The 26,173-nt window shown below is 53.6% G+C and overlaps 1 protein-coding gene across 1 annotated transcript in view; it reads left to right on the top strand.

Annotated features, from left to right (window-relative positions):
- Positions 1-26,173, top strand: part of ACAN (aggrecan) — a 33,346-nt gene that overhangs the window by 4,529 nt on the left and 2,644 nt on the right. The window contains exons 4-13 of the mRNA XM_073227105.1: positions 587-714; positions 2,106-2,399; positions 3,986-4,363; positions 6,128-6,302; positions 6,781-6,908; positions 7,974-8,267; positions 9,344-9,559; positions 11,423-14,845; positions 25,479-25,637; positions 26,077-26,159. Coding sequence (XP_073083206.1) covers positions 587-714; positions 2,106-2,399; positions 3,986-4,363; positions 6,128-6,302; positions 6,781-6,908; positions 7,974-8,267; positions 9,344-9,559; positions 11,423-14,845; positions 25,479-25,637; positions 26,077-26,159 — 5,278 coding nt within the window. The remainder of the gene's footprint in view (positions 1-586; positions 715-2,105; positions 2,400-3,985; positions 4,364-6,127; positions 6,303-6,780; positions 6,909-7,973; positions 8,268-9,343; positions 9,560-11,422; positions 14,846-25,478; positions 25,638-26,076; positions 26,160-26,173) is intronic.

Below are 26,173 nucleotides of genomic sequence, written 5' to 3'. Positions count from 1 at the left end.
GACTTCACCCCGGCTCCACACTTGGAGGCTGTGTGACCTTGGATGAATTGTTTAACATCTCTGGGCTCCAGTTTCTTCCAGGTTAAAATAGAGTCTTGGTTAAAATGAGGCTGATGTGAGACTCAGATGATACAGAGCAGGGATCAACAAACCCGCAGGCCAAATCCAACCCATTTCTGTAAATAAAGTTTCATGGGACACTGCCAACCTGATCTTTAATGTACTGTCCACTTTGCCCTATAATGGCAAGGTGGAGGTCATGCAGAAATGCTATGTGACCTGCAAGACCTAAAACATTTACCGTCTGGCCTTTTGCAGGTTTTGCAGGCCCGTGATAGAACACTTTCGGGACCAATAGATATTCAGGAGAGGGGGCTGTCTGTAATCATCAATAACTGTGAAAATGTATATGTCAGTAAAGCTAGGGAAAAGTTGAAAAAACAAATAGGCCACACATCCAAGGCAGATAGCAGCAAGCATGCCAGTAAGTGGCTGTCTCCTCCCACGAGGGTGGCAGTACAAGGGCACAGGCCACGGCCCACCTCTGCTCCCTGAGTGTCACGCCCCCACTTTGGGTTCTGGGCAGGTACCCCATCCACATGCCAAGGGAAGGCTGCTACGGGGACAAGGATGAGTTTCCTGGCGTGAGAACCTATGGCATACGGGACACCAACGAGACCTATGACGTGTACTGCTTTGCGGAGGAGATGGAGGGTGAGGCCACCCTACCCCAACCCCAGTTCCCAAGAGTCCCTGCCAGTCCTTCACCCCATAGACACTCGGGATTCAGTGGGCCTCCCCTGGGGCACGGCACTAACCCAAGACACCCACGCTCGACCCCCTCTGCTATGTCCAGAGGGATGGGGGTGGGAAAGGGGAACGCAAGGGGCCTGCAGGTCAGGCCCCTCACGCCCCACTTTGGAGAGGGCCTCATGGCCCCAGGCACCTGCAGACTGCCCCACCCTGTCCCCCGCCAGCCAGGACTCCCACCAGTCTGACCAGACCATCGCTGTCCCAAGGTTCACTGCCTCATCAAAACCCAGCCCGGCCTGGTCACTAGCACAGAAGACACCCCAGGCCACTCCAGGGTGGATCCATCAGAAATACACCTCCCAGGAAAGCTGGCTGCCAGCCACCCTCTGTCAGCTTCCCTGTTGCCAATGGGTTGGTTCTGGAGGGCCCCAGGGCAGTGGGAAGGAATCTGCAGGCTTTGGTTGGTAAAGGGCACTAATTCTGGTCACAGTCAGAGCTGCCCAGTTTACCCAGGCATGGGGGTGACACCCCTCCTCCCCGTGCACCCATTCACCCCTTTGACATTCCAGCCCCTGCCAGCTCTGCCCCCTCCCCAGCTTACACCTGCCCCCCAGGCTGGGAGAAGGGCTGTCCCCAGCTTCTCATCTCCACGGCCCCTTTCTCCCCTCACCCCAGGGTCCAAACTGGCCAGTGAAGTAACATGTGATTGTGTTCCCGTTGGCTAACCAACACACTAACAGCCAATCAGAGCTGCCACTGAGCAGCTGATCATTCCAGATAGTCTGATAGTTCCAGACTGTCCCCATAACAGATGCCCACCACCCGCCTCTAGCCCCAGCACCACCTTTTTGCATTTTGGGGAATGGTAAAAAGAGCTTGCAGGCCCCACTAATGCCCTCATGGACGCTTAGGGACCTAAAGACCTCCTTTTGGGACCTGCTGCTCTAAGGATTAAAGTCTGATGCCTGCTTTTCCTGCAATTGCTTGAGTGGGCAATGCTTAACTCACAGCAAGATGCCTTTGCGCGGAGACATTGCACAGCCAGGTGCAGGGCCTAGATGCTTCTGAGCAAGAGTTTTGTCCGGACCCTCTAGGCTTTCCCCACCTCCTTACCGTTTGGGCAGGTTCCTTCTTGGCCCTCTGGTTTTGGGAAACCAATGTCACCCTGCCCAAACGCCCAGAGGAAATGGAAGGCAGGACCCGAGATGCAGGCTTGCGGGACCAGGGCTTTGAGAAGTTAGAGGCCAAACTGAGTTAGAGGGCACCCAAGATCTGGAGGAACCACGGGGATTCCCTGGGGCACGGGGCAAGGGCAGGCGTGAGATCCTCACCCATCACTTTGTCCTTTGCAGGTGAAGTCTTTTATGCAACATCTCCAGAAAAGTTCACCTTCCAAGAAGCAGCCACTGAGTGCCGGCGGCTGGGCGCCCGGCTGGCCACCACGGGCCAGCTTTACCTGGCCTGGCAGGCGGGCATGGACATGTGCAGCGCCGGCTGGCTGGCCGACCGCAGCGTGCGCTACCCCATCTCCAAGGCCCGGCCCAACTGCGGGGGCAACCTCCTGGGTGTGAGGACCGTCTACCTCCACGCCAACCAAACGGGCTACCCCGACCCCTCATCCCGCTACGACGCCATCTGCTACACAGGTGGGTCATGCCTGGAGGCCAGGAGGGGCGTCATGCCACCAAAACCGGGGTGCAGAGGAAGCCATCTTGGAGTGGGGCTGTGTTTAACACCTTCACGGGCCACTGGTGCCTGCATTCCATATTTAGCACCCCCTCCTTTAATTAGTTCCTAGAGAAGCTAAGATAGAATCACTGGAGGCTGCAGAGTATTCATCCCAGAATAGGGTTAAAGGCACCAGCCTCAGAGGCTGTGCTCTCAGATTTGAGTCGCCTCTCTGCCACCTGCTACTGCTCTGCTTGGCCATGGGAAACTCAAGGCACCAAGCCTCACTTTCCTCATCTGCTTGCTGGGCAGAAGGCAGTGCCAAGAGAGCGCTGCCAACTGCCCTTTTAAATTGCACACACTTAAAAGTAGAGCCAAAGTGTTTTTGAAAATGAGTTGGGAAAATGTTTTAACAGGCCCTTTATTTTGAAAATCTAAACGAAAACTTTTTAAAGGTTTTAATCTTGTGTTTTATGCATTGTAGGTTACAATTACAATTACATGCCAATTTTTGGAGGAAAACATATAGTGAATCATATGGAGTGACATAAATTTTATGATCAAATTGGTGATAGCACAATGACATAGCTCATTGCATGTTTACTTTTACAGTCGGATGTTACACGAAGTGGATCGTTTTGCAGAAATAATTAGGATTTCCCCCAAAGCCTCTCTTTAACCTTTCAATATTCTAACCACCCTTTTTGAAGGACAGTTGAGTATTGAACAACATGGGCTTGAACTGGGCAGGTCCACTTATACATGGACTTCTTTTCAATAAATATATCGGAAGAATTTTTGGAGATTTGTGGCAGTTTAAAACAACATTTTCTCTAGATTTCTAAAGTGTAAGGATATAATGCATGTAACATACTAAATGCATGTTAATCAACTATTTATACTATCAGTAAGACTTCTGGTCAATAGTAGACTATGAGTAATTAAGTTTTGGGGAACTCAAAAGCTGTATGCTGATTTTCAACTTTATAGGACTGGGTGTGTGGTGGAGGCGGGGGCAACTCCCACACTCTTCAAGGGTCAGCTGTGCCCTTGTGGATATTCTCTTTATTAATCATTAACTGGCTCTTTCCTGCCAGACCCTCATTTGTTCATGACTGAGGCAGGCATTTCTCTCACATCATTTTTATCAGTGTTATGAGCATCTGAATCTTCAGCAAGCTTTGTCAAGCCCGCTTGTAACTGACTTACATCGTCCCATTGGCTAGTTATAACACCAGATGGTCAAAGGTGCTCCAAAAATAGGTAAGGAGGCAGCTTCATGGGTGACTGATGATGTTGGAGCAGGACTGATTTTATGAGCAGTGACCTGACGGGTCAGTATCTTGTGCTATGAGGACTTTGCATTCTTTTGCAACCTAGGATCGGGAAACTCCTGTACTGAATTCTCAAATAGTTGAGGGCCCCCTGCAACGGACGCAGCAAGGAGCAAGGCACACAGTAGGGGCTTTCCTCCCTTAGCAGGGAAGGAGGTGGAGCCGCTGCTCATCTTTCTGAGGCCAGCCCCAGGCTGAGCAGCTAAAGCTTGTCTCTCCCCTCACCCTAGGTGAAGATTTTGTGGACATCCCAGAAAACTTCTTCGGGGTGGGTGGTGAGGAAGACATCACCATTCAGACAGTGACCTGGCCTGATGTGGAGTGGCCTCTGCCCCGAAACATCACCGAGGGTGAAGCCCGAGGCAATGTGATCCTCACGGCGAAACCCATCTTTGACGTCTCCCCCACTGTCCTGGAGCCCGAAGAGCCCTTCACATTGGGCCCTGACGTAGAGGCCAGCGCCTTCCCTGAGGCCACCAGGCCTTGGGGCCTGCCTGAGGTGTCCACACCTGCCCTGGGCTTCACTGCCTTCACCAGCGAGGACCTGGTCGTGCAGGTGACTGCGGTCCCGGGGGCCCCTGGGGCCCCTGGGCAGCCACAACTGCCAGGTGAGTGCGCACCCTTGGAGGGCTGCTTTGGGGGCCGATGGGAAGAGCTTGACCTGGGACTCATGCCTTCAACTTAACCTGAGACCTGGGACAAGCCTCTGTCCTCTCAAACTGGATTCTCCTTGTTTGCAAAATAAGGGCTATAGTCCAGACGAGTGACACCCACGCTGTTTTGCCACAAAGCATCTCCTTCAAAGTCATAGGTGGAAACCAACATATGTCCCAAGCAGGTAAAGGTGCCACACGGGTGTAGGTGAAGTGGACTGACCAGGGCTCCTCTATGCAGGGACCACCTCACCCCATCGGGCACCTCCACAGAACCCAGCGCCCTGTCCCTGCTGCACTGGGTGACCCTGGGGCCTCTCACAGTGCTGGCCTTCCAGCGCAGGGGTCAGTGTGCTATAGCCAGTGGGCCAAATCCAGCCCACCACCTGTTTTTGTTCAGCCCTCGAACTAAGAATGGTTTTACATTTTTAGGCAGTTGGGGAGAAAAGTCAAAAGAAGAATATTATGTGATATATAATGAAAATTCTATAAAATTCAAATTTCAGTGTCTGCAAACAAAGTTTCATTGGAACAAGGCCACACCTATTTGTTCATGTGTTGCCTGTGGCTAACTTAGGGCTCTGGTGGTAGAGTTGAGTAGTTGTGGCAGAAACCATTTCACCCTCAAAGACCAAAATATGTCCTATCCAGCCCTTTCTGGAAAATGCTTGCCAAGCCCTGTTCTAAGCTGATGGTGCTCCAGGTGTTCAGAAGTATCTGGAGAATTGGCATGTCACGTCCCATACAGCTCAGCAGCTCCAAACTCAAGTCCAAGAACAGGAAGGACATTCTGGGTAGCTTCCATAGGGGCCCCAGTGGTGTCCCCTCTCAGGGGAGGGACAGGTGATACTGCCATACATCACTGGCATCCATGATACCACCACGTGGGATTTCAGCCAGAATTGCCCAGATAAATACAATATGTTGGGATGGAGGAATTGTTGAAAAGTTTTGGCGTAATGCTAACAATGACTGAGTCCCAGGGCTGGAGAGGGCCCCCCTGGCCACCAGGTGGGAAGGGGGCAGTGGACAGACTGAGCATCTGACACAAGACACGACAAAGAACATGGGGGAGACTTAGACTAGGGACTCGCAGCTGTGACATGAACTGGCGAGTCCCCCAGGGAAATGTCAAAGACAAATATGAACCCAGCCAAATGCACTAGGCGCAGGAGAGTAACTGGGGGCTCAAGGACAGGGCTCTTCACTGTGTGGGGTCCAGGCCCTTTGAGAATGTGGCAAAAGCTGTGAGCCCACTCCCCAGCCACTTGCAGGAGGGCCACCCAGGCTCGAACCCCAGGCACTAGGCTGTTGGGAAGAAATGCCAGTGGTTGATTTCTTCGTTGGCCTTTTCTGCATTTTCCAAATGTTCTGTAATGAACATTTATATAATAAGAATAAATACATTTGTTTTAAAGAGCAGGGGACAGAAGAGCAGCCTGGGATTGAGGAGTCCAGAAAGGAGGGCTGAGGAGCCCACAGAAGAGTCCTAGAAAGCTCTCTCAGGCAGATGGATTTCAGGAACAGTTTGAACAAGCAGAGGGAAAAGCAGCTGCGCTGCAAATAGGAAAGAAAGGAAAGGATGAAAGGAGGTCATTCTTTAAGAAGCCAGGGCTCCCTCCAGGCCCTCAGAGCCACAAGCATCAGCCCTGTGGGGCCTGGCCCATGCCCCACTGAACCTGCCCTGTCTCTCCGTCGGTCCCTGTCCTCCCCACGCAGGGGTGGTGTTCCACTACCGTCCCGGCTCTGCCCGGTACTCACTGACCTTCGAGGAGGCGCAGCAGGCCTGCCTGCGCACCGGGGCAGTCATCGCCTCTCCCGCACAGCTCCAGGCCGCCTATGAAGCAGGCTATGAACAGTGTGACGCCGGCTGGCTGCAGGACCAGACCGTCAGGTGAGGGACCAGCCAAGCTCCCCTCCCGGCCTGGACCCAGCCAGGAGAGGCCGAGCCTGGGGAGCCTGGCACAGCACCCAGCACAGAGTGGGTGCCAGCTAGACTTGGAGTTAATCAGTTAGTGACACCATGGCTACTCCCAGAATTCTTCCCCAAAACTAAGTCATATTCTGAGAGGGTGGGGAACCTGGGTGACGTGAAGTCCTTGGTCATTTCTCCCAAAGAGACTTAGAGAGGGAGACACCTCCAGCCCCATCCCCAGGCCCCTCCAGCTTTACCCACCGACCCTGTGTACTGCACCCCCATCCTTTCCCCCAGCTGCACAGGGAACTTGCCACATGAGGGGCCCCTTCCTTGTTTGCATCCATGGGACAACACCTTGTCCAAATTCCCAGGTGACCTACAGGCCTCATCCTGGGGCCCTGCATCCTCCAGTCCCCAGAACAAACCTTCATCTGTGCCCCCCCATCCTTTCCAGATACCCCATTGTGAGCCCACGGACCCCATGTGTGGGCAACAAGGACAGCAGCCCCGGGGTCAGGAGCTACGGCGTGCGGCCACCGTCAGAAACCTATGATGTCTACTGCTATGTGGACAAGCTCGAGGGTACAGGCCACATTCTCACATTTTGGGCCCTAGGCAGGCAGGGGGCTGATGAGGAGACACCGAGGGTTGGGGGACGGGGGGAATTACCATCTTCCCAGCCCCTCCCACCCAGGGCCAAAGGCCTGCCCAGCCTCTCTTTAGGGTCAAACCCCTTCTCTCCCTCCCAGATCTTTCATGTGGATCCCCCAGCATTGTAGGGGACCACTGGTTCCTTAAAAAAGCAGTGAGTTCTGTGGATAAATGAATCCATTTATTATTACACAAAAATGGTATATATACCATCTGTCTCATGGAGAGAAGCCATGTCCAGGAACCAACCAAAGGCTCTGAGAAGTCCTGCAGTAAAAAACCTCCCTAACTGCTTCACCAAGCATTGCCCAAACTAATGAAACTACAGACCCTTGACTTTATTTTATTTCATTTCTTCAATTAAAATCAAATTAGTATTCCATTGAACTCAATTTTAGAAATGCTGGTATTCTCAAAAGACCTCAGCATTGCTACTCACTTGTTTTGGGACCCAGGCAAGTTACTTAACCTCAGTTTCCTTAGGCCTCAGTTTTCTCATAAATATGTAAAATGGGGCTGATTATTTTCTGATTATCAGAGACTTTTTGCATATTAGATGAGATGGATATGAAAAGTGCCTGGTACAAGTAGGTGCTGGGTAAATGTGAGCTTCCCCCAAATCAGACAGGCACCCAGGTACAGTTCTGGGTGTTGGGACCCACCCGCCAGCAATGGCTACAGGACCCGCCCCCTGCCCTCAACGGAGTAGGGGTGAGGTGGAGGTGAGATCCCCAGGTCCCCAGCAGTCGCAGTGCTGGTGATTAAGAGCTGTGGTGCAGGGGAGCGCTGGGAGATTGGGGCTTCCCCAAGGTGGTGCCTCTCTTAGCCACAGGAGGTGGTGTCTGAGTGTGACTGCAGGATCTGGAAAGGAGACACGGGCTGCTTTCATGTAGGGCGACCAATTCATTGCACTTGGGCTGCCCTGCCCCTGGGGAGCAGAGGCTGCTCTGGCTGTGGGCATGAAGGGTCACACCTACCACCTACCTCTGCCCCCAGGGGAGGTGTTCTTTGCCACACGACCGGAGCAGTTCACCTTCCAGGAAGCCCAGGAGTTCTGTGAATCCCAGAACGCCACACTGGCCTCCACGGGTCAGCTCTACGCCGCCTGGAGCCGAGGCTTGGACAAGTGCTATGCCGGCTGGCTGTCGGACGGCAGCCTCCGCTACCCTATCGTCACCCCAAGGCCCTCCTGTGGTGGGGACAAGCCAGGCGTGAGAACCGTCTACCTCTACCCCAACCAGACAGGCCTCCTGGACCCACTGTCCCGGCACCATGCCTTCTGCTTCAAAGGTATGCATCCCCACCTCTCCTCCATTCCCACCATGCCTGGGGGGCTGGGGGTGATTCCACAGGGATCACTTCTCCTGGCCCCTGTCCGCTCTCCCTATTCATCAAAACGAGAGGAAAGAGTCAGTCCCTCTGGGGCAGGGGCAGTTCTGGAGCTAGCATGACCGTGGGCTTTGACCCCAAGGCAAGTACATACTTCTAAAACTCCCCAGAGACAAGTAGGGAGAGGTTAGACCTTGAAGTCTAAAATTAGCCAGACCTGAATTTTAATGATGTCTCTGCTGCTTAGTAGCTGTGTGAGCTTAGGCAGTCATTTAAGCTCTCTGTTCCTCTGCTTCATCTCTAAAATAGTAACACTGTAGTTTCTACCTCAAAGAGTAGCTTAGTGATTAACTGGCATAGTGCTTGGAACATAGCAAATGCTCAATAAATGTTAGCTTTATTATTTAAATAAATAATATATACACACACATATACTTTTAATTTGTATGCCCTTGTCAAATTTTCTCCTGCTTCTAAATATTTTTCTGATGAGTTTAGTCAAATTATTTTATTATTATTCACTAAGCACCAGAAAGTCACATTTTTTATTGGCTCATGCTAAGGACCGGAGGCCATATCCTGTCATTGCCAGTGTGAGTTCTGAGAGTGATGTCATCAAACAACTTAGTGGGCGTGGCCAAGGCAGCATTGCTGGCCGCTGATTGGTTGAGTTCTCCCAGGGCCCTTGGGTCCAGAGGCACAGACTAGAATGTAGATTGTAGTAATGGCTTGTGCCATATTTTACATATTATACATCAAAAACTGAGTCTTTGTAAGAGATTCTGCAGAAGAGAGGCCCCAAACCACCCTGAAACAAAGTGCTGGTGGTGTGTGCGTACTGATATTGCATAGGACGCAAACCGCTCTTGTTAATTGAGGACAAAAGCCATCTTGCTGGACCTGAGCAGGCATGGGGTTGCTCAGGAAGGTTTTTGCACAATTCCGGCCCACCTCAGAGCCCTCCAGCTCTCCTAAAGAAGGGCAGGCCTGGATGGCTCATTGGTAAGAAGGACTCCTCACCTCCTCCATCCCCTTAGGTGTCTCAGCCGTGCACCTCCCAGGAGAAGAGGAGGCTGCCGCACCCACACCGCCTGCTGATGTGGAGGAGTGGATGGCTACACAAGTGGGGCCTGGCGTGGCTGCTGTGCCCTTGGGGGAGGAGACCACTGCAATCCCGGGCTTCACTGCTGAGCCAGAAAACCAGACGGAATGGGAACCAGCCTTCACCCCGGCCGGCGCCTCCCCCCTGCCAGGTCCGTGAAGCCTGGGCTCTAGGGCATGGCCTAAAGCCGTCCTCACCTGTCCACTGTCCACCTAGGGTGAGCCCCAGGGGTGGGTTCTCTCCCTGGGACCTGTGCCTGGGTGTGCTGCTGTGGGCAACCTCAGCCACGTCCGCTGGCCTCTGGGACCAGCCCCCAAGGGAAAGAAAGGGCAGGGAGGCCTTGTTCATAAAACACCTCTGTCCCTGTCTCCCTCCCTCTCTTTCTCTCTTTCCTCACTCACTGTTCCCTTCCCTTGAGGTTTCCTGCCTGCAACACCCCAGATGCCCAGCGCTGTGCTGATCAGAGAGCTCACTTTGTTCCCCTGCATTTACAGCCCTACCCCTAGCCTCTTAAAATCTCTCTTACGGGAGGATCTCCAACAGAGGCGAAAGGCCCTGGGAGGGGCAGTTGTTGGAAGTCTGGCTGTAACCTGTCTCCTTGCCTTGCTCCCCTTCCACATCTTGCCTCTGGGCCACACATCCCCAGCCAGGACTGCTGAGCTCCTTCTGTCAGGATTAACTCACATGGGGCTTGATGGGATGGGAGTAGTCGTCCCCCCAAAAAGTGTGTTCTGGCCAGAAGGTTTGGGAAATGCTGGTTTACAGAATGATCAACAGTTTTCCTCACTGCAGACCTTCTCAGAGCCTTGGATATGTTAATATGCACTGTATCGCAGAAGAGGTGATGTATTGGATGTGACCTAAATGAATCTGACCACAGGACCTTTTTAAATTTTTTTCATAGGACATTCTTAACATCATTGCCCGGTGTGGTTAAGGCCTAATTATAAAGCAATGCTCAGGAGTGCATGTGCACCTAGTAGAGTCAGCTTGCCCTAGTTGGGCATGTCTACCTATACCACTGTTTATTCTACATCTTTTTCTTTAAATTGACTTGCTTTTATAAAAGAAACCTAAATTTATTTAAAAGGAAAGTGTTATATCTTGACTGTAAGTGGCCACCCAGAATGTTTCTGATATATATATATACATACACACACACACACACATATATATACATACCCCTAAAATCATCTTGCATGCCAGTAGTGCTATTCTGAACTTGGTTCCAGGTTCCAGGATTCTCTACACCGCCCGGCTTCAGGATTCTCCTCTAAGTGAGAATAGGCTGTGAGTGGGCTCCGTGGGACCCGGCACCCTCTGTGCTTAGGTTCTCCACCTGGGCAATTAGCCCGGGAGTACCTGCCAGGTACAACCCCAGCTAGGTTATTTTTAAATGCCAAAGGAAACAAGATGGAAAGAAAATTATGGAACCATGATTCTTTAGAATGATGGGGTTTTCTTTTCTTTCTCTATTTTCTAAAACCTCTGTAATAGGACTCTCAGAATTGAAAATGTTGAAGATTTTCTGGCCTTCCCTGCCTCAGGGAAGTTTTAGATGACCGAGGCTCACACACAAGCAAACGTCAGTATTATTGGAAGGGCTTATATAAACAGCATGCTGGCCCCAACCCCAGGGTCCCTGGGGTACAGTCTGAGAATTTGCTTTTGTATGAGGCTCCAGGGGAGGCTGGGTCTGCTGGTCCAGAGACCTCACCTGAAAACCACAGATTTAGAAAAGTGAGAGGATATGGTAGAAGCCCTTGAAAGGTGTCCTTGATTGCCTCCAGTGGCACCTCCACCTAGTCTCACAAAGCACAGCCTGAGGATGGCGGGGAGCTTTCTGGTCCCCCGCCTCCTTTCTTCCCAAGACACTGGCATGTCTGAACACATATCTGAGCTCTTGAGAGAGAAGTTTTAGTGTGAAAGGAATGGAGTTCACCTTCTCTTTGTGAGCTTAAAATGGGGCAGAGTTACTAAACCCACACCTCCTCTTTCCTCTCCTTTCATCCAGGAATCCCCCCTGCATGGCCTCCCACTAGTGCAGCACCAGAGGAGAGCACAGAAGGGCCCTTGGCAACGCAAGGCCCCTCGGCCTCAGAGGAGCCGTTCACGCCTTCACCCCCAGTGCCCAGCGGGACTGAGCTGCCAGGCTCTGGGGAGCCATCCGGCGTCCCCGAAGTCAGCGGTGGCTTCACAGGCAGTGGAGAACCTTCAGGACGCCTGGACTCCAGTGGGCGGCCCTCAGAGGGTGAAGATACAATTACGTGGACCAGCACTCCCCAGGTTGGAGGTGAGGGCCCAGAGGGCTCTGTTTCTGGAGTTGAGGACCTCAGTGGGTTGCCTTCTGGGGAAGAGGTTCACCCTGAGACCTCTGCCTCCGGAGTTGAGGACCTCAGTGGACTTCCTTCTGGGGAAGTGGTTCACCTGGAGACCTCTGCCTCTGGAGTTGAGGACCTCGGTGGACTCCCTTCTGGAGAAGAGGTTCACCTAGAGACCTCTGCCTCTGGAGTTGAGGACCTCGGTGGACTCCCTTCTGGAGAAGAGGTTCACCTAGAGACCTCTGCCTCTGGAGTTGAGGACCTCGGTGGACTCCCTTCTGGAGAAGAGGTTCACCTAGAGACCTCTGCCTCTGGAGTTGAGGACCTCAGTGGACTTCCTTCTGGGGAAGAGGTTCACCCTGAGACCTCTGCCTCCGGAGTTGAGGACATCAGTGGACTCCCTTCTGGAGAAGAGGTTCACCTAGAGACCTCTGCCTCTGGAGTTGAGGACCTCGGTGGACTCCCTTCTGGAGAAGAGGTTCACCTGGAGACCTCTGCCTCTGGAGTTGAGGACCTCAGCGGACTTCCTTCTGGGGAAGAGGTTCACCTGGAAACCTCTGCCTCTGGAGTTGAGGACCTCAGCGGACTTCCTTCTGGGGAAGAGGTTCACCCTGAGATCTCTGCCTCCGGAGTTGAGGACCTCAGTGGACTTCCTTCTGGGGAAGAGGCTCACCCTGAGATCTCTGCCTCCGGAGTTGAGGACCTCAGCGGACTTCCTTCTGGGGAAGAGGTTCACCCTGAGTCCTCTGCCTCTGGAGTTGAGGACATCAGTGGACTTCCTTCTGGAGAAGAGGTTCACCTAGAGACCTCTGCCTCTGGAGTTGAGGACCTCGGTGGACTTCCTTCTGGGGAAGAGGTTCACCCTGAGACCTCTGCCTCCGGAGTTGAGGACCTCAGCGGACTTCCTTCTGGAGTAGAGGGTTATCCAGAGACTTCTGCCTCTGGATTAGAAGACATCAGTGGACTTCCTTCTGGGGAAGAGCTTCATCCGGAGACTTCTGCTTCTGGAGTAGGGGGCATCAGCGAACTTCCTTCTGGAGAAGAAGGTCTAGAGACCTCCACTTCTGGAGCTGAGGATCTCAGTGGGCTCACTTCTGGAGCCTTGGACCTTGGCAGAGTGCCTTCTGGAACTCTAGCAAGTGGGCAGGCTCCAGAAGCAAGTGGCCTTCCTTCTGGGTTTAGTGGTGAGTATTCTGGGGTGGACCTTGGAAGTGGCCCATCCTCTGGCCTGCCTGACTTTAGTGGACTTCCGTCTGGCTTCCCAACTGTCTCCCTAGTGGATAGTACATTGGTGGAAGTGGTCACAGCCACCACTGCAGGTGAACTAGAAGGGAGGGGAACCATTGGCATCAGCAGTGCTGAAGAAACCTCTGGGCTGCCCTTCCATGAGCTGGACATTAGTGGGGGAGCTAGTGGACTCCCTTCAGGAGCTGAACTCGGTGGCCAAGCATCTGGGGCTCCTGACATCAGTGGGGGAATATCTGGATTCTTTGAGGTTAGTGGACAGCCATCAGGATTCTCTGGGGAAACATCTGGAGTAACCGAGCTTAGCGGACTATCCTCTGGACAACCAGATGTCAGTGGGGAAGCTTCTGGAGTTCTTTTTGGCAGTGGTCAACCATTTGGCATAACCACCAACCTGAGTGGAGAAACATCCGGGGTCCCTGATCTCAGTGGGCAACCGTCAGGACTGCCTGGGTTCAGTGGGACAACATCTGGAATCCCCGACCTGGTTTCCAGGGCTGTGAGTGGCAGTGGTGAATATTCTGGCATTACATTCGTGGATACCAGTTTGGTCGAAGTGGCCCCGACTATATTTAAGGAAGAAGAAGGTTTAGGGTCCGTGGAACTCAGCGGCCTCCCTTCAGGGGAGGCAGATCTCTCAGGCACATCTGGGACAGTGGCTGTCAGTGGACAATCTTCTGGAGCAATTGACTCCAGTGGCTTTACACCTCAGCCTCCAGAATTCAGTGGCCTGCCACGTAGAGTGACTGAGGTCAGTGGAGAGGCCTCTGGAGCTGAGACTGGGAGCAGCCTGCCCTCGGGAGCATACGATGGCAGTGGACTTCCGTCTGGTTTCCCCACTGTCTCTCTTTCGGACAGGACTTTGGTGGGACCTATAACCCAGGCTCCAACAGCCCAAGAAGGAGGAGGAGGGTCTTCGGGCATTTTGGAACTCAGCGGTGCCCATTCTGGAGTGCCAGACATGTCTGGAGACCATTCGGGAATTTTGGACCTAAGTGGGCAGCAATCCGGGATGGTAGAACCCAGTGGAGAGCCATCAAGTACTCCTTATTTTAGTGGGGACTTTCCTGGCACCGTTGATGTGAGTGGGGAATCGTCTGCAGCCACAAGCACCAGTGGGGAGGCTTCAGGACTTCCGGAAGTCACGCTGATCACTTCTGAGTTCGTGGAGGGTGTTACTGAACCAACTGTTTTCCAGGAACTTGGCCAAAGACCCCCTGTGACACATACCCCCCAGATTTTTGAGTCCAGTGGAGAAGCCTCTACGTCTGGGGAAATTAGTGGAGCTACCCCAAGGTTCCCTGGGCCTGAGGTAGAAGCGTCGTCCGTCCCAGAATCCAACATCGAGACGTCTGCCTCTCCTGAGCCTGGGGTGGGGCTGTCTGCTGCCCCTGAGGCCAGCGGAATTGCTTCTGGGTCTCCTGATCTGAGTGGAGCCACCTCTGCCTTCCATGAAACTGATGTGGAGGGATCCTCGGGCCTGGGAGTGAGCGGTAGCACCTCAGCCTTTCAGGAGGTCCCCAGGCCGGGCTCAGCCACCCCAGAAGTGAGTGGTGAGTCAACCATCACCTATGATGTGGGCACAGAGGCACCAGGCTGGCCTTCAGCTACTCCCTTGGCTTCTAGAGACAGGACTGAAGTCAGCGGAGACCTGTTTGGTCACACCTCTGGGCTGGAAACTGTCACCAGTACTAGTGTCCCAGAGTCTGAGTGGACCCAGCGCCCCGCAGAGGCGCACCTGGAAATTGAGTCCTCAAGCCCCTTGCATTCAGGAGAAGAGGACCAAACAGCCAAAACAGCCACCAACCCACCAGATGCTTCCATCCCATCTTCTCCAGAAGAGACAGAGAGATCAGAGGCAACCACTGCAGGTACCATTCACGTTTTTTTCCTTTAAACATGTTTGTGTAGTTCGGGCTGTCGCACAGTGGGAGGCAGTGTAGATTCAAGGTTCTGACCACAGCCCCACCAAAGATGAGCTGTGCAACCTCAGGCAAGTTTCTTAACCTCTCTGAGCCTCATCTGTAAAATGGGAATCGTACCAGGGAAGATTAAACAGGTTATAAATATATAGAGAACAAGCACTCAGCATCATACTTTGCACACAGCACACCTTTAAAGATGAGTAATTGTTATGTTACAATGGAGTCACCTCTCGAGAACACTTATATGTGAATCCCACTGTCTGTCATGGGCACAGAGAGAGGAAAGGTGACTGTCTAGATTGTGCTACAAATTCTGCTCATGACTCTTTCCCATGGGGTGAGTGTGAGATGAGAGAATGAATCTACTGATGACGTTTGTGCCCAAATATTTACTTTACACAGGGTTAAAACCTGCCCCATTTAAGACACTATGAAGTGTCATTTTGGCTGTGTCCTTTTGGCCCTGTGTCCCCACCGCCATCCTGGTACAGGTGACTCCTCTGTGCTGTGGTGGTTGTGTCACCGACACAGTCCTGGCACCGGGCACCAGACACTAATGATTTCCCTTTGCTTTTTGCTTTGGAATCCTTTGCCCCTCCCCAGATGCTGGGAGCAGCGCCCAAGAGGGACAAAGGCCCCAGAAGCATGCTGACCCAAAGCCAGCCTCATGGGCTTAGGGGTCCCAGGCCTCGACCTTGAGGGCTTGGAGGTTATTCTGTACCCCGGGCAGCTATGTTGCTGATGCTCAGCCTCTCCCCAGGGGTTGCAGCCCTGCCCGGGTCCTGTGCTGAGGAGCCCTGTGGCGTTGGGACTTGCCAGGAGACCGAGGGACACCTCATATGCCTGTGTCCCCCTGGCCACTCTGGCACGCACTGCAGCATAGGTCAGACCCACGTTGGCTGTGGGGAGGCAGGCAGAGAGGGAGGGGACTCTTCCCCAGGAGGGGCCACCAGTGGGAGGGGACTGCCAAGGTCAGCTGACACTCAGGCTTCTTAGACCCGGGAGGGAGAGGTTCCCAGTGACATTCCTGGTAGGAGCCACGGTATAAACACGACACCCCTTTCTAGAATGTCCATTCCACATGACCACTTATTCATTAAGTAATGAAACTGGGAAGGTGTTTTTGTCAAGCTGATGATTGTTTTATGAGTAGACTGCAAAAAGGTTTGCATTTTGAAGATAAAACTTGACACTTCAAAGAAATGCTGAGCTGGGGTGTGTACTGGGCATAGCTGGTCACACCCCACTGTCCCTTTAAGGAAACCCCGGGGCACTATCCTGCATTATTTAGAGCAGACCTCTCCAGGAAACCCTTCCCGTCCCCTCCATGCTTGGGTCCAGGCGGGGTCTGGGTCCCCTTCTCACACAGAAGGAAATGACACAGACCGTGCTTGTCACCCCCACTCCAGGATTCACGGCTGCAGGTCAGCAGCGCCTTGCTCCTGGGCACCTACCACCCTGGGCCCTCTGGGGAGGGAGGCCCATCCATCAGGCAGTCTGAGGGACAGGGGAGCCTAGGGAAGCCTTACTGGAGGTAGCCCCCAAAGCCAGATGATTAGACTCGACCTTTTGTTCTCTGAGCCCCTCCAGGCCTGTGGCCATGAGGGCATTTCACCTTGGCAGCATCTTGCCAACAGCTGACCAGCAGCTGACCACCCTGGCGGCAGGAAGTGCCTAGTTATCTCCAAGCTCACGCTCTCAGGTGACCGCTCTGCACTGCCCGCAGGCCTTTTCCCCAGCCTCTGTCCCAAATCAAGAATCACAGACCCAGGGTCTTTCATAAAAGGGCTCCAGTCCTAGGGCATGTGCGAAATCAGAGCCACAAATCCCAGAGGAATACAGCTGGTGCCAGGTAGACAGTGTGCCAGGCGACTCTCCTCCATAGCCTATAGCCTTCCCATCATGCACAGCGAAGGTTTCTGTGTTTATATATATTGATACGTATGTAAATCAAGGCCTCATTTCATGTAATATACTCACATATAAATAGGCTACATACTTGGCATGTACACAGGAAATACATATGTATTCATAATCAGGCACTAGGGTGCATATCTGTTCCCTCTTTCCCCCTTGGGGTCAGCCTCTGCCCACAGGTGGGGGCTCTGACTGAGAACGCCATTGGCCTCCATGGCCAGAGAGTGTGGGCTCTTCTAGGAAGGTCCTGGCCTTGCCTTAACTACCGACGGGACAGTATTTCCTGTGGACCACAGTGACCCCAGGGACAGTAGCTGTGTCCCTCCATCATCAAATCAGAAGCAGTGACAATGGACCTTAACCACTGTGCTAGAGGGACAGCCTTCCCCTGCTTATGTATGTTTCCAGAGGGCCTTCTTTCCCGTGCTTTCTCCCCAGACAGCCCCTCATCCCGATCTGAAAACCGCAGCATGGAGAGGTTGAGTAATAGACCCAACTCTTAATGATAAGAAACTCCTTCTTGAGCGTAATAACCAGCTGCCAGTCTCAAAGCGCTAGAAGCTGGACTTCGGGGGAACCAGAATGGAGTGGGCGGGGCCCTGGGAGTTGGACTGGTCAGACACTTCACAGGCAAGCCCTCACCACCTCATTTGTAAATAGAGTCAAAGGCTCTGGTTCTCAGCTTTAAAATTTTCTGATGCCTAGGTCCCACCTCCACAGATTCTGATTGAAATAGTCCTGTGGCCTGGGCACTGGGGATTTTTTTTTTAAAGCCCAGGTGACCCCAGTGTGCAGCCAGGGCTAAGAAACACTGCTGTAAGGATTGAGCTCCTCAGTGGACGGCGTCTGGCCAGAAGAGGCATGAATAAAAATTGGTCCGCCTTCCCACCTCTCACTCCACTGTTTATTAGGAAAAGCTTTATGGTCTCCAAAGAGCAAGGAGTGAGGGTCACCCGAGTGAAACCTGGGGTCGCCTTGTCCATGACTGTGCCCCTGGAGTCCCAAGTCACTCCTGATCGATTTGGCTCAAGACTCGGTGCTTCCAAAAGGACTCTGGGTAGTTTCCCATCCCCCCAGGTGACCACGGGATAGGGCTGGGGGTGGGGACACACTTTAGGAGGTGCACTGGGCTCCAGCACCCAGTGACTGGGAGGAACTGTTTGCAAAGGGCTTTGCCACACATAAAAAGCAAAAAAATAAATAAAAAAGTCTCCAGTCTCCTTTATCTTGCACTAGAAGCAGGAACCAGAGGTTGTTAAAAGACCACGGATCAAAGTTCTCTGGGGGCATAGATAGCAGCAAAACCTGGCATTTTTCCTGCAGCAAATTTGAATACTCAGAGAAAACTTTCACCTAGTAAAGGAGATTGGGGGTTGTATTTAGTCCCCAAAGAAAACACTTGACAATTACTGTCACCTGGTCTAGCCAGCATTCCATAAACAAGTTCTTGATTAATTATTAATCTGTCCTCTTGACATAAATATAAACATCTGTTTAATGAATACTCAGATTCTCCAGCAATTAAAAGCAGCCCATCCCTGTGGGATCCGCGTCGCCTCAGCATCCTTCCCACCTCCACTGCTTTTATCTCCTGTGGGGATCAGATTTTTGACCCTGAGGTTTCAATCCTGGTGGCTGCTTAGAATCCCCTGGGATATTTTAGGAGGTACCCTGCCTGGGCCCCACCCTGAGATATTTGGTTTCAGTTGGTCTGGAGAGGGAAAGTGGCATTGGTTTTTTTTTTTTTAAGTCTTTAAATTAAAAAAAAAGAATTTTTTTTTAATGACCGCATTTTAAATGTGTAGCTAAGATTGAGACACACTATTCTAATTAGTTCTCACATCCAATTTTCCAGCAATTGCTGGTGTTAACATGGGTTTCTCTAAACTCGTTGGTTAGAAGGGCACAAACTTAATAAAGTCAGTCTCTTTTCTGTTTTACTGCCATTTTTCACTTTGTAGGCTTGGGGCTCTAATCTCTGACCTGACACTGTCTCTTCCCCTAATGGGGAGATGTTTGAATTTCAAAACGTTATCCCTGGGAAGAAATGCTTTCAAAGCAAGGGGAAATACAGGGCTACTAGTGAAAATACAAATTATGCCTCTGGAACTGACTTAGCAGATTTCAACAGGCAACTAATTGAAGAAGCAGGATATGAAAGTTATACTCGTGATCAACCTTTAAAAATGTAAGGCTTGATAGTATAAATGATTATGGCATACTTTTTAACTTAACAGTGTTTATTTTAGAAGCATATTGATAAATATGCTTTTAGAATCCTTCTATCAACTGTGATACAACAGAAAGCAAGTGTATTTACTCAAGTTTGTCCATCCTGATTGATCCTAGGTCTTTGCAAGGAACAGAGCATCCACTGAGTTAAGAAATTACCTCTGTGCTTCTTGAGTGGATTTTCCCCCATCCTTGTCCAGAAATTTATGTCCAGGGTCACCATATACAGCGGCACAGGTTGTGCACTGAACAACTTGAGGGGTATCATTCATACCATAGTCATTATGAATGGCAACCCTTTTAGTGGGGTATCACTTGAGTAAAAACACCCACTGTCTCTCTTCATTCCAAACCTTTCTCTGAGCCAAATAAACCCTCTCACTTGGAGGTCACTGGGCTCTGACCCAGACAAAAGCTGGACAAGAACCTATTCAGGGTGGAGGACTGAGGTCTCCAAATCAGATGCCAAAGTGATTACCTGCAAGTATCTTTATTCCCCCCGCCTTCATCCTCTCCCCTAAGTCAGAGAAATCGCTAAAGGGTCTTGTTCAGGAGCAAGCCGACCTTTTTGCTTATAGTAGTGGTAAGAAGATTCTGAGTTCTGACACTCCCCAGGGCCCGTGCACCCTTGGCTGGTGCAGCAGAAACGGTACCAAGATGCTGAGGTCCAGGACTCCAGCCTGGGACAATGGCCCAACTTCCAACCTCGTGGTCTAATCCTTTCCCTCCATCTCTTCTCATCTGTCTCTCCCACTTACCAGCACGAGCAGGTCACTTCATTTGTGTCCTTGCCTGTAAAATGGCATAATGACACCTGTGCCTTCGGGCTGCTGGGAGGATAGTGTGTGTGTGAGACATTGTGTCTGGCTTGGAGGAGATTCTTGAGAGATACTGGTTCTTTCTCTTCCTTCACACAGTCTGCCCATTGCCCAAAGCCCTTCCCATCCTCCACCTGCTACCACCCTGTTTGGGGTCCCCGGCTCACAGCACGGCACAGCCCTCTCCTGCTTCCAGAAGATGAGCGACGTCCCAATTGCCCTCCACAGAAAGAAGTGGGCAGCGCAAGGCCGTGGGCACTCCCAGCCAGAGGAAGAGGGGGGGAGGCACCACAGGCCTAGGTGGCAGCTAAGAAAGCCCCACACAGGACACCCCATCCTCTTCCTACTGCTGAAGGCCTCTCTAAACCGCCACGGTGGCCCTCACAGGCCCTCTGTTCCAGGATTGCAGCCCTTTTTCCTCCCTCTCCTGTGACCCAGGACCTGCATAAAACAGCTTCTGAGCCCGGGCACTGGTTCCTTGAATTTCAGTCCCCTCAGCCGTCTCAAATGTTGTGCCCTCGCCAAGCCAGAAGGCAAACAGCACTGCCCTCTGGACCTCAGACTGCGGGGGGCAAGGGAACTAAGTCCCTGGGACAATGGGGAGCCACCTGGCCAGACCTCCCTTGGGGCCTCTGCCCTTCCTGCTCTCTCCCCAGGGGTTCGCCACAGGAGGGGGGATGTCTGGCTCTTCTCCCCCAGGCCACTCCTGTGCCCTGCTCTGTACAACTGCTTCAGCGCCTACATTTGCTTAATGCCCCCTTGCCCAGTGCTGCCTATGTCCCATAATGACGCTAATGGACAAAAGAGAACAGCAGCTCTTCTGAAGCAGGACAGCGCCCCCCAGCTTCTGCCCAGCCGACAGCCTGACCTATTGCCGCTAGTGCTGCTGGGAATCCTGGGGCATGCATGCTGCGATTTCAGTCGGTTCCTCCGCGCACTTTGGTTCTGCTTGCACCAGTTCCAAACTCAGAACTGCTGGTTTCTCGTCCATGGTGTGCACTCCCTGAGACGAAGTTAAGAACATCACGGGAAGAGAAAAATACCGAGGACTTGAGATGTTTCAGGCCACCCATTGCACAAAGCCACTGCTGGTCCAGAAGACCTCTACTATCTACTAACCAAAAAGATCCAGAAGAAAGTGCTCCTGCCTTCTTACCAGAGGTTTGCTCTTATGAAAAGCAAAAACTAAGTCCGGGAGCCTATTTAAGACACTGTCCACATGGATCCCACCCACAGACACATGGCGTCCTGAAGGTTATGCGAACACAGGTGCACATAACCAAGGCTCAGCCATGTATCCTGAGGCCCCGTGAGCCAGTGGAATCCACTCACTGCAGGATTTTATTGATCTGCTGGGAAGAACTGATCACGTTCCCAGGGAAGTAACCCGGAGAAGACCAACGGGAGCCTTGGGAGTACGGTCCCAAAGAGCGTGGAAGAGCCACGCTCTGGATAGCTGGCTTCAGGGAAGGACGCAGAAAGACCAGCTTAGGAGGTCCACTGCTCACCTTGGCTAGTGGATGCTAATTTAAGTCAAAGGCCAATGACTTACTGATTCAAGTCCTACAGAGAAATTGGGCCAGAAAGAACATCTCAGGCCAGAAGAGCAGAAGGGAAGGAGACCCTGCCTAGGAAGAAGAGGCTTATGGGGACCTGCCTGGGTCCCAGGCTGGTGCTGGTGGGTGGCCACTTACTAAGTGCCTCTCCAGCTTCAAACACTGGTCTCCCACTGGCCATGAAGGAGCCCTTCCAAAAAGTGTGACTCACTGAAGATGTGCACATTCTGCGACCTTCAGCTCAAGGAGAAGTACATGGGGATATGTTGGGCTGGGTTCCTGTCCCTCCCCTCAAGAGAATGATGGTGGCTTCATCGTTCCAAGATACTCTAGAATCTTATTTACTGAAGACAAGGTGTCTGCAATCCAAAAAATCTAATGAGTCCCATGCGAATATCTACGTTGCCATTTTCTCACGGTCCTGAACTCTGCAGACCACTTGTAGCTCGTTCGTTCTAGCACTGCACGGCCTGGCCCTCTTTCCTGGCTCGTAACTATGGAGGAAGCCAGGAAAAGAAAGCTCTCACCAAGCCTCAAGACCTTGATTTCCAGCATCCTTGCTCAGCACCATGTTCAGAGCCAGTTCAGACCCCAAGACCTCTTGCAATAGTCACGAGAGAGGGCATCATGGAGAGCCACCATGCCCACTCTCACCACAGGTGTTTGCCTCTGGAAGCACCAGCTCTCTGGGCACTAGGAAACCTGGCTGCAGCCTCCAGGCTTGCTGATCAAGAATCACATGCCTCCAAGACCCACTGTTGGCTCTGTGCCCAGCACTCGGGGACACAGCAGGGCAGCAGCAGCGGTTCCTGGGAGCCCAGCCCCCATCCAGCCCCACGCCACCCGTGCCGCACCGCAGCGCGTGCCCGCTGGAGCTGCCCGCAGGAGTCCTAATGTGGCCCTTGGTTTCTTGCAGACATTGATGAGTGCCTCTCAAGCCCTTGTCTGAATGGAGCCACCTGCTTGGACGCCATCGACTCTTTCACATGCTTATGCCTTCCCAGCTACCGAGGGGACCTGTGTGAGATTGGTACGGCCGTCTCGGCTTCAGCTAACGTTACTAACTGCTACACCCCCTCCTCCCTCACCCCGCCTCCTAACCACAGGCTCTGGGCCCTGGCTGGGCCCCTAAGGTCCATCCAGAGAGCCATTTCGGGGGCCACAACTGAGAAGGCTGCCCCGTCGTGCCCACCCCCTCTTTTGCTATTTCCCTTGAAAGTCCTCCTCGGGGACACTGCGGATCAGACTGCAGGAGAGACAGGCAGGCTGCATCAGCCTGCACTTTGGAAGGTGGGGTGCTGGGGGGCGCCTTTAAAACATTAACTTTCTGCAGGGCTCCCAGACCTGCTGCCGCCACTATCAAGGTTGGCGCACACCTGAGACTAAGAGGATGGAACGGATTGATTTGTCCCAGTGCATTTGTCCTGAAGGAAGCTGCGGGTGGGAGGAATTTGTGCTCGCTCCTGACAACAGGCGCGGACCTTCTGGCTCGGACATGGGCATGTATCTGCCTGCTGTATTGCCCCGGGGGCCTTTGTGGCCTCTCCATGGCCTGGGGAGCCGCTGTGCCACGCTGGCCAAGCTGCATTCTTCTTCTCTGGCAAGAGCTAGGGTCTGTCTGCCTGAGACCTCCCGTGTCACCAGCAAGCCCAATTCTTGCATGAGCAGGACCGCTGCATGTCACCCCCTCCTCACCACCATGACAGCTGCCATGTCAGTGCCACTCCGGCCCACACTTCCTTTCTGCCTCTCTTGTGGAAGGCAAAAGGCCGGCCAGAGCGAGCAGGGCCTCACTGCCAGGGACTGGGGCTGAGTTCCTCTTTTGGCCCTTGCTAACCCCTGCTCCCACACCTGGGCCAGGCTCTGCAAGGGCGAGCTATGTGCCAGGAGCCTCCTAGGGCTGGACTGAGCCCCCAGCTCTCTCACCTTTGATACTTCAAGTCTCCCCATCCCCCTGGGTCCCAGGGCCACCCCAACTCAGAAAGTGGGAGATGGGTCTTGCCGTCACTAGTAGCAATGACCCACACCGAACTGGAAGCATGCAGGGGCTCAAAACGATTTTCAATAAACTCTCAGTTGGACAACGCAGAAACTTCCAGAAAGCAGCTGAAACTCCAGGGAAGTCTCCCTTTGGTGCTAAGCAATGTGGGGAGATGGTTTCGGATTGCATATCCCTTGGAGGCACTGCCAAGGTTACACACTGGTGGGGAAACTTAAGGCTTCTGGAAGCAAAGGCCTGCACCCTCCTCCTCCCTGCAGCCTCCCACGCTCCACCTTCTCCCCAAGACCCCAGGAAATTGGGGCGTGGGGTCCTGACGGGGTGAGAGTGGAGAGTTACAAGGATTTTTCTCCCCAAGATGCCAAAATATTTGCCGTAGGGAAAAAGGGTCTGGAACACCCATCCACACAGACAACAGCTCTTGGGGACAGGAGGCAGGGCCCTCCCAGGATTCTACACTCTGGTGGTGCAGAGAGATGGTGCCAGAGCTGCCCAGTGGGGCCCCTGGCCAGGCACCCAGCCAAACAGGCCTCCATCTCTTCTCCCGTCCCAACCCTGAGCCCTCACCACCGTGGGCCTTTCATGTCCCGGCTCTGGCCCTGCTGCTTCCGCTGCTCCCTCCCGCCTTCCTTCTGGGGATTCTGTGACTGTTTCCCTCGAGCCCCCCCTCCTGCATGGCCCTGGCCCTGCCCTCCCAGAGCACCCACGCCTCCAGCGGTGCCTGCCCGGTTCAACCCTCAGGCACTGAGGGGGCCCAGGAATGGACCCCACAAGTCTGCCCTGGCACCAGGTCTCTGGCCTCCTCAGCTGCTCAGCCAGCTCAAGGCCGCTCATCTTCTTCCCAGGCTTTTGCCTGGCCCCCTGGGGAAGGCATTGGCAGCGGGCGCCTAGTGGCCCCCTCCCAGGCTTCCCCCCGCTCTGCTTGCTTCCTCCTCCTCAGACTGCTGGCCTCCGCCTCTCCTCCCTCTGTGCTCCCCCCGAGGGTCTCTGCCAACCCTTCTGTGCATCCACCCTGTCAGCCTCGGCCTCCGACCCCTCAGGTACTGGCCCTCCCTCCCTGGGACAGCCAGACCAATCAGGGGGGCTGCCATACAGCCTGCGGGGCTCGTGGCCCTGCACTGAGCCCCAGCCTCTAGGGAGGCCGCTGAAGAAGGAAGAGAACGCATTGGAATTCCCTCTGTCCGTTGGCGCGCTGGCAGGGGCCTAACAACTGGCTCCCGGAGAGGAAGGGGCAGCCCTGATTTGTAGCATCTGCCAAACTCCGAGGTACAATACTCCCGCCAGAGCCAATTCAAACCCACCAGTGTGAGGTCACTGAAGTTGGGAAGACGCACGCACAGCGGCCCTCCCAAGCCTGACGAGGCCACTCCAGCACACCTCTGCCTCTGTCTGTCCCTCTACGCTGCTCTGAGAGCTGCAAACCAGCCCCTACTCCTGAACTCAGAAGCCATTACCAATATAGTCTGTGAGGAGACAAGCTCCTCTCTCTTCTCACCTGCCACCGAGAAATAAACCACCAGTGCCCCTGGATCATGCACCCGGGTTGGCAGGATCATGAGCCAGCTCTGACCACACACATAAAGACTCCCAAGCTTCCTTGCACCCAGAGCACACTTAATCCTGCTCCTCTGCCCCCACCCAAGGTTCCATCTCGTGCCCCCAGCACTGTCTGCTGCCCCTGCCTTCACGCACTTCGCCATGGCCCCCTCTCTCCCCAGAGCCATAGAGCCTCTGAGCCATGTTTTGCCTTAAACCTCAACACCTCCCACCTTCCTACCTCTTTTTACCCGGCCTGCTGAATTCTGTCAGCCCTGCAGACAAGGCGTCAACAGGACAAAAGCTTTGGGGACCAACAGCATGGAAAGAGGTCCCTCCTGTCCGAGGCCAGGCCTTCCTGGCTTCCGACTTGAGCCTTGACCCAGCTGGGCCTCTCCCTCTCCTTGAGGGCATGACCCCGCAGGCTGGGTGAATGCAGGAATCTGGACCCTAGGGCTGGCAGCAGCCACGGGCCGCAGTCAGCCTGAGCCCCTCCTGTCACGCCCTGCCCTGTGTTACAGACCAGGAGCTGTGTGAGGAGGGCTGGACCAAGTTCCAGGGCCACTGTTACCGCCACTTCCCCGCCCGCGAGACCTGGGTGAACGCCGAGAGCCGGTGTCGGGAGCAGCAGTCACATCTGAGCAGCATCGTCACCCCCGAAGAGCAGGAGTTCGTCAACAGTGAGTGCGGTGACGGGAGAGCGGCCTGGCGGGCAAGGGGCCTTCTTTGCCGGAGGTCAGCCCACCCGGGCCCAGTGAGGCTGCGGGGATCGGGGACATGGAGGGGAGGAAGGGCATCTCCTCAGCCTGAGTTCCCAGAGGGAAGATGGGGTCTTTGGGACCAATGCTCTGGCCACCCCAGGGACAAGCCGGCAACTCTGAGTCAGCCCCAGACAAACGCTGTGGCTGTCGCCGGTCCGACCGGCTGGGGGAGGTGGTCCAAAGTGCACCGCAGACATGCATATGCTGAGGCCCTTGTCAGGACCTTAGAAGCAGAGGGCATGCTCTTAGGGGCCCACCCACCTCCTGCACCCCCATCCCCTCTGCCTCTATGAGTCCGAGTTTCTCAGACACCCTCAGGGGACCAGGGCCATGCCCAGTACCCACATCCTCTCTCCAGGTAATGCTCAAGACTACCAGTGGATTGGCCTGAATGACAGGACCATTGAAGGGGACTTCCGCTGGTCAGATGGACACACCTTGGTGAGTTCTGCTAG

This window comes from Manis javanica, chromosome 18 (assembly GCF_040802235.1).
Source record: "Manis javanica isolate MJ-LG chromosome 18, MJ_LKY, whole genome shotgun sequence".
Classification (NCBI taxonomy): domain Eukaryota; kingdom Metazoa; phylum Chordata; class Mammalia; order Pholidota; family Manidae; genus Manis; species Manis javanica.
Note: the sequence above shows the minus strand (reverse complement) of the source record. Positions and strands in the feature narration are given on the sequence as shown.